The 7,813-nt window shown below is 40.9% G+C and overlaps 2 protein-coding genes across 3 annotated transcripts; one reads left to right on the top strand and one right to left on the bottom strand.

Moving 5' to 3' along the window:
- Positions 1-1,191: 1,191 nt before the first annotated feature.
- Positions 1,192-7,585, bottom strand: LOC125222010 (signal recognition particle 14 kDa protein-like). Of its 2 annotated transcripts, XM_048124385.1 has the most exons (5): positions 7,443-7,585; positions 6,618-6,711; positions 6,351-6,460; positions 5,846-6,011; positions 1,192-1,421 (listed from the first exon to the last, which is right to left on the bottom strand). In XM_048124385.1, exons 1-4 carry the CDS (start codon positions 7,443-7,445, stop codon positions 5,850-5,852), a joined length of 369 nt encoding a protein of 122 aa, XP_047980342.1. In that variant the 5' UTR covers positions 7,446-7,585; the 3' UTR covers positions 1,192-1,421; positions 5,846-5,849. The 2 variants fall into 2 exon arrangements, with proteins under 2 accessions (XP_047980342.1, XP_047980341.1); XM_048124384.1 differs by lacking the exon at positions 1,192-1,421 and having other exon boundaries at positions 5,692-6,011.
- On the top strand, positions 4,568-5,452 carry LOC125220662. Its single transcript, XM_048122815.1, has 3 exons — positions 4,568-4,857; positions 4,968-5,110; positions 5,301-5,452. Exons 1-3 carry the CDS (start codon positions 4,568-4,570, stop codon positions 5,450-5,452), a joined length of 585 nt encoding a protein of 194 aa, XP_047978772.1.
- Positions 7,586-7,813: the final 228 nt, after the last annotated feature.

The following is a 7,813-nucleotide window of genomic DNA, read 5'->3' as shown; positions in this document are numbered from 1 at the left end:
ATCACGTACGGGTCAGAGAAGCTAGCCCAGTTGTACGTGAGGGAGATCATTCGCCTGCACGGCATACCAGCGACGATCACGTTGGACAGAGATGCTAAATTCACGTCCAGATTTTGGAAGAGCCTACAGAAAGAGCTAGGGACGCAGCTGAATTTTAGCACTGCTTTTCATCCACAGACCGACGGACAGTCGGAGAGAACGATTCAAACACTGGAAGACATGCTAAGGGTAGTAGTGCTCGATAGAGGGAGCAATTGGGAACAAGTACTGCCGCTAATAGAGTTTGCCTATGACAATAGCTACCAGGCAACGATTGATATGGCTCCGTACGAAGCTTTACACGGGAAGAAAGTGTAGATCACCCCTCTATTGGGACGAGGTTGGTGAGAGGAAAATTCTGGGCCCAGATGCGGTCGAAGAGATGATAGAAGTTGTCAGAAAAATCCGAGAGAGGATCAAAGAGGCTCAGGATAGACAGAAGTCCTATGCAGATCTTCGGCGGACAGATTTGCAGTTTACAGTAGGAGATAAGGTTTTCTTGAGAGTATCTCCCTCGAAAGGGATCACCAAATTTGGAGTCAAGGTAAAACTCCGACCCCGCTACATAGGACCGTATGAGATTTTGGAAGCGGTCGGACCAGTAGCTTATCGATTGGCGCTACCGCCAAGCTTTGGAAGCATTCGCAACGTGTTCCATGTATCCCAGCTAAGGAAGTATGTGTTCGATCCGAAACACGTGATCCACCAAGAAGAGATGATAATTAATCCGGATCTGAGCTATGAGGAAAAGCCAAAGAAATTTTTGGATAGAAAAGTGCAACAATTGAGGAATAAGGCGATCACTTCAGTGAAAGTACTGTGGGAGCACCACGGGCAAAAAGAAGCCACGTGGGAGTTGGAGGATAAGATGAAGGAACGTTACCCCGAACTTTTCAAGTAGAGCTGCACAAATTTCGGGACGAAATTTCTTAGAATGTGACGCCCCAGAATTTCGTTCCCTTCTTTCGAGATAAATCGGATTTATTAGCTTAATTAATTTCTTTTAGAAGATGTGTAATCGTACTTTCCTCGTTGTATTCGACTTTGGAGTAATTTAAGTATCTTCGTTGGAGGAAATAAAATGCAAGGAAAATTTAAGTTTCAAGAATAAAAGTGGAGAAAATACTTTTATTAGAGAAATGTGGATACACCTTGAGGAATAAAATACATGGATGATGGAAATAGTACATGCCTACAAGTGTGATAAAATCAACATGCACCTATTCTACGCTATCTATCCTACTTCTTTAATTCTCAAGTTTGGAAGCAAACTAAATTGGAATAGAACCAAATGAGCTCAAGAGGAGCATCTCCTTTCTTTCCCTCTCTTTCTTAATCTCGATTTTGCTTCCCCCACAAGCTCCAAGAATGCCTCCATGTACCTACAAAGTTTACACCAAATTGGGGGTTAGAAAGTTACACACAAGTAAAGAGGGAGGGGAGCACAAGCTAAACAAGAGATGGAGCAAGTAGGTGAATAGTGCAGCTAGAAGAGCTACAAGATAGAGCATGAGGTAAGCCAATTTTTGTCACCACTTCATCTAACATCAAAAGTGAGTCAAGACAAAGAAGGCATAGGAGAAAGAGCTCCTACACAAGCCCAAAGTAGAAGATGAGACAAACTCTCATCTCCCCGTCGATCAAGGCCGAGAAATCAGCCAAGAAGATCAGCCACCATCACCAAAACGGCAAGAATCTCACAATCATCAAGCTCGAAAGTGAGAGAGCTAGCAAGCCCAAAATAGGAGCCTTTGGCTCCAAGTCTCAAACCTAGCTTCCAATAGATTAGCACCATATAAGAGCCACCTTCCCCTTCACCTCCGCCACCCCACTCTCGACACCACCACCCACTCACGACACTAAGCGCGGGGCGACGGAGAGGAGAGGAAGCGGCGGCGAAGGCGAGAGACCGCCACCACCGAACCGAAATCACCAAGCGAGGTAAACAACCTCAACACCAATAATCTTCGCATCATGTAGGACAACAATAGACAGCACAAGAACTTGGAATTTTCATAGGATCCTCACAGCAAGGATGAAAACAATAGCAATCATGTAACACTAAGTTGAAGCTCAAGAGCTTAGAGCTATGCAAATTAGAGATAGCCGCATGATACCCCCTCCATATGAATTCGGTGGCAAAATATCATAAGCAAGAATATAGCAAGATCTCGAAATTGAGCAATATATCACCATAAGCCACACAAGACTCCAATGGAGATTTTTTTTCCAAAAATAAGCTACTGCCATAACTTGAAAAAGGAGTAAGGGGTAGGGGGAGAGGACTTAGCTTAGGCGGAGGGGCGACCGGGCGACGGCGAGTGTCGACGGAGCCGAAGAACTTCCGCGGAGAAGCTGCGGATCACGGCGGCAACAGAGGCGAGGCGGACGGCGGCATCCTTGTCGAGGCCGACGGCGAGCGACGTTGGCGGCCGTGCGGTGAGGCCGCCGAGCGAGAGAGAGAAGCCGACGGAGGGAGAGGCGACGCCTTCTCCCTAACCGGGACTTCACCGAATGGAGAACCGGCGGAGTCAAGGCCGCCGAGGAGGAGCAGCCGCGAGCTTGGAGCGGCGGCGGCGGCGAATTGGGAGAGGAGCCGCCATAGACATTTCCCCTAAACTATAATTTTGAATCTTCAATTAGGAGTCTAGAGCTAAATTGGACGATCGGAAGAAAAGAGGAATGGAGAAAGAGAAGGGGGCGAGCTCCGGCGATGCGGAGCAGCGCCATTCTCGCCGGAGGCGGCGACGAGCCGAGGAGAGAAACCGCCGCCTGCATCTCTGTTCATCAATCTAAGGAAGTTAATTTTTGGAGATGTTGGTAGAAGAGGGGAAGTAGCCGACAAATGGAAGGAGTATTGGGCTGAATTTAATTAAGATTGGGCCACTTGAATTGAGTAGCTGGGCCGGAGGAAATTAAAAGTATGGGCTCGAATAATTTAAATAGGATGAGGTTGTTTTTTTTGTCTATTCTTGGGCCACTTTAATTTATTAAGTGGGGCTCTAGTAGTTAAGAAAGTGAATGCAGTGGGCTTCGGGCCAAGAACTTAATTATGAAAGGTTGGAATTAATTTAAGAAGTTGAGATGGAACTCAATAATTTAATTCCCGAATAATCTACTAAGTTCCGGAGATGGAAAATATTTGAGTTGGAGCTCGAAGGTCGAGGAATTAATTTCCAAATAATTTATTTAGATTCCGGGAGAATAAAGTAGTAGAGTGGGAGACGCAAAAGCCGACCGGCGTCGCCCCGCGACGCCATGGGCGGCCTTAAGAAAAATCCGAAGAAAAGAAATTTTGAAGAGACTTTCCAAGAATTCCTATTCTTGTAAATAAGGGCCGAGTACTTGTTTAGAGAAAATAGAATTTCTCCAAGTTAATAAAGAGAATAAATAAACTCTGCAGAGTAGTAAAGCCGAGGTAGGATTAAGAAAAATCCTATAGGCCGAGCCTGAGATATAGGTGTTATCCAATAGGATTCATGCATTCTTTCTAAAGAGAAATAATTCAAGTATTAATTAGCGTGCTACGCTATTTATTTTCAAGGGATAAATTGCTCGAGGGCGAGTGAGGCCAAAGCGAGTAATTGAGTTGAGACATAAGCATATCAGGTGGGCTTTCTTTTAATATCCAGCACTATAGTGTGGATATAAAGCTAATACTTTTGAAGTTATGAAAAATCATTTTCTCAAAAATGAAGCAGCGATTATTTTAAAGTTGTTTTCATGCCATAAAATGTTTGTTTTGAGGCCTATCTGTTGGGGTAATAGCCCGCGGGTTTTGGCGATGCCAGCCCGAGTTTAACGAATTCGGTTCCCAATAGGACCGCAAATCCTGTTCGGAATAACGTGCACGAGAGCCGTGAGCCATCAGCTGTTGGCCGGCGATGTGTCCGCTGAAGGTGGCCACCTTCACGGTACACGATTCTCAGATAAGGCGAGGATCCAAAAGAACTTAGACTGCAGTCGGACTTTTAAGATCACAGAGAATTTAGTATGCTCGGGCCTTTTAAGAAAAACCCCCGTGCGATACTGTGGATGGATGACAACTATATATTGTATGTTTTGTTTTCGGCATGTGTCCACTGAGTACTCCTGTACTCAGCCCTGCATGTATTTATAAATGTGCAGGTTGAACGTCAAGAGGATGGAGAAATGATCGGAGTCGATGCTACTAAATAATCCAGTGGATCTTTTCACGATTCGTGTCTTCATACACGAAGTCGTCTAGTATGGACTTATTCCGCTGCTCTTTTGTGAAGTGAGACATCTTAGAATCTCATCTTCGAACTATGATTTATTGATGTAATGTTTATTCTAGTTCTAAGATCATGTAATGGTACATTTGACTTCTATTCTATGATATGATCGACTTGGCCTTCGGGCACATTCACAAGTTCTTTCCCCTTTTCTTTCCCCGTTTCTTTAATCCCTCCCATTAGTCGCGATTTACCCGCTTTCGCTATCCTTAGCAAAGTGCGGTCGTGACAACGACTTTTACATCAGAATCATTGTATGTTATCACTAAAACATGATGATCTCAGGAATTCCCAGACGCATCCATGCCCTTGGAACAAAATGTGGAATTTCCAAAGTGATCTCTAAGAAGACTTTGATGGATCCGAGCAAAGGGTACGTCGTAGGCGACAGCTGTGTGTTTGGGGCTGATGTTTTTGTTATCAAGAAGGAACAACTTATTAGTGAGTGTCTGAGGTTGGTGGAACACACGACTCCGACAAAGCGCAAATGGACGATTCCCAACTTTTCCAAGTTAGGGGATGTTTGGGGTTCGGAAGAGTTTTCCGTTGAAAAATACAAATGGTATCCCATCTTCTTTTTATGTTATAGCTATTACCTGATTTAATTGTAGTACTTACTTAACATCTTAGCTCAGTTTTCTAATGTTTGGTGACATTACTTTGCTGCTTTAGGAAAGTTAACCTTCATCCAAAGGGAGTTGTTTCATTGCCAAAAGGCAGCTACATGTCCTTGTTTCTTGAGCCAAAGGGCTTCCCACCTCATCGTAGAGTGAAGGCAGAGGTTTTGATGCGCATCGTATCCATACTCAATGGCTGTGAACGCTCTAAAACATGTTACGTTTTTTCACTATTCTATAATAACCCCTATTTTAAGCATCCAAAACCTTAAAAAAATGTAGTAGTAGAATACAACACTACATCAAAAGCATTATGTGCATATAGTTCCATGTTAAATACAGTACTAGCTAGTGTGTTGCTGATAACTACTCTACGTTTTCGTTGCAGTTAATCATTGGTTTACAGCTTCTGGCGGAGAACAAGGATTTCCTGAATTTATAAAAATTGCTGATATGGATGCTGGAGGCTTCCTTCATCGCGACTGTTGTTTTGTGGATGTTGAAATCACGGTGCAAGCTGTTGCGAAAGCTAGTATCTAGTTTATATTGGAAGGGGATTCAATGCAGCGCGTAGCCATGTTAGATACTCCATAAAACACGATTAGTTATTTAGTTTTGCGTCTTTAAGTTGATATTTTTTCTTATGATAGTTTTGTAGTTTCTACTCGATGCAATTTTATGTACATCGTTTCAATAAAGAAACCATTTTCAAAATTTATAATAGAAAATACACAAACTTCATGATGGAAAACTTGTACCTAAGAAAAAATACACATATAGAGAGCAAAAAATTGTTAAGATTTCTCCAAAATGTTCGATTATCAAACTTCGCAAAAATTGTTAAGATTTCGTAAAATATCATATGACTCAGACGTATTCATACAATATAAATTATAAAATGAACACTTTAAAAGAAAATCAGTCAGCCATTACCGGTTTAGTTAGAGGGTTTGGTGGGTTGCTTCTTCTGGTCCTGCTTTTTATCGGAATCTGCCACCTTTCGCTTGTCCTTCCTCTCCCTCTTTTTCAAGGCAGTCATCCGGGCTTTCAAGATAGTTGCATAACTGGACTGGAATCGTTGGTGATCTTTTGGACCGACCTGTCATTCAAATCAAGTGTTTTGTTTTTCAATAAAAGTTGTCCCTCACTACAATTATAGGCTAGTCAACACAAGATAAAACCGACTATCATCAACGTTAAAGCAAATTCGCAACTATCACCAATTCATCAGACTATCAGAATTTATTCACATTATGAATGGAATTGGCATCACTGATGCAATATATCAATCAGTTTCAGAACATTACGTAATCCCCCAACATCACTTTTCGATATGATCATTGCCTGCATATACTTGAATTCATAGTTCTTAAATGTTCTCATAATTAAAAATAGAATGAAGATATATATGAAAGGGAAGGGAAGCTAGTTACTATACCATTGTTGAAATAGTTTTCTTTCCATCTGTAGCTCGAATGAGGCACTTAAATTCAATCTTTTCCCCGGCGGTCTTCATCTTATTCCTCTTAACCTTGGACTTGTCAGAAGCTGGAATAAAAGGAAGCAACAGACCACTCTCAATTTCCAACAGCTGCAGCAGTTAAGAATCTGTCTACCAACAGATACAAAGAGGTAAAAACGGAAAAAAAAAAAAAAAAAAAAAAAAAAAAAAAAAAAAAACTTGCATTTATTGGTGAAAACTCACAGTGCTTCAAAGTAACCCACACAGAGCCCTTTTCTGTAGTCCGCTCAAACATATTGGTGAGTTCATTGAGGAAGGGATCAGGCTGTAATCGTACCTAGCAAAAGAAAACGAAAGATTAGCAACATGTGATGGGATTTAGTCAACAAATCAATTTCATTTTGCACGGTGATTGATCTAGGCATTAGCCAATGCAAACTGGACATGCACATTAATCTATACAAACTAGTCCAGAACACTAAGAAGTATTCACATATCCAACTGTACCACGGCAACACAAACCAAAAAATACTGAGAAAGAATTCACCATCATATATACCACATGCTTCTTGATCCCAGTAGCCAAAATATATTCCACGGGTATCGGTGGTTAAACAAACTTGGAAAATTCTACTCTGTTTCCCCTTTCAACTTTTACAGTCATCGAGAAATCTGCTTCGTACATAATTTATGTTGCTCAGTTTGAGAACAGCTCTTAGTCAAACCCTATAACAATTCCCCAAATCATGTTCACAATGCTAATATATTACTAGTATATTCTATGCTGCATCAACTTGGCCATATAAATCTCAATTCTCTGATCCAGCTGCAATTGAACATTTAGTTCAAGCTCTACATAATCTCAAAATTCATTTCCCTCAATATCAAATAATTGAACCTAAGAATACAATTGATTCACTTACATTAGTTGACATGCGTCTATCTATCAATCCGTGAAATTAAAATTCATATAATTGGCAGATCGGCAAAAGTAAGAGTTCAATTTAACAAAGACGAATACAATAAAATGAAAAGATTACTAATTGAATTAGGTTCAGATCAACATACCATGCTGTTTCCGGCAACGGATGGTGGAGAGAAACTTAGTCAAATTTGAGGTTTTTTCCTTCGCTCTTTTGCAACAGAAATTTTACTTCAATTGACCCAATTCAGAAATATATAACGGGTCGGGCTATCCGCTTTTCCGAATCCGGATTCAGTTATCATATTTGGACTTTTTAATTAATGTAAACAAACGTTTATTTTGAGTGACAAGAAGAATTTAAGATATTTTACATTCAACTATTTTCATGAATCCATTCTATTCAATTGAAATGGAGGACAATCTTGATGAAATTTTATTTATTCAAAGTCCATTTGTGATCTTATCCATATTTTAATGCTAGTGGTTTTACGATTTCAACAAATGCACTTGATAG

The sequence above is a fragment of the Salvia hispanica genome, chromosome 4, assembly GCF_023119035.1.
Source record: "Salvia hispanica cultivar TCC Black 2014 chromosome 4, UniMelb_Shisp_WGS_1.0, whole genome shotgun sequence".
In the NCBI taxonomy this organism is placed as follows: Eukaryota; Viridiplantae; Streptophyta; class Magnoliopsida; order Lamiales; family Lamiaceae; genus Salvia; species Salvia hispanica.
This window is presented reverse-complemented; position numbering and strand designations above follow the sequence as displayed.

Coding starts and splice junctions, on each gene's coding strand:
- LOC125220662 (XM_048122815.1), top strand. CDS start 4,568: ATGATGATCTCAGGAATTCCCAGACGCATCCATGCCCTTGGAACAAAA. Junction 4,858..4,967: donor TCCGTTGAAAAATACAAATG/GTATCCCATCTT, acceptor TTGCTGCTTTAG/GAAAGTTAACCTTCATCCAA. Junction 5,111..5,300: donor CGTATCCATACTCAATGGCT/GTGAACGCTCTA, acceptor TTTTCGTTGCAG/TTAATCATTGGTTTACAGCT.
- LOC125222010 (XM_048124385.1), bottom strand. Junction 6,461..6,617: donor GTGGGTTACTTTGAAGCACT/GTGAGTTTTCAC, acceptor CTTTTATTCCAG/CTTCTGACAAGTCCAAGGTT. Junction 6,012..6,350: donor AGAAAACTATTTCAACAATG/GTATAGTAACTA, acceptor TTTGAATGACAG/GTCGGTCCAAAAGATCACCA.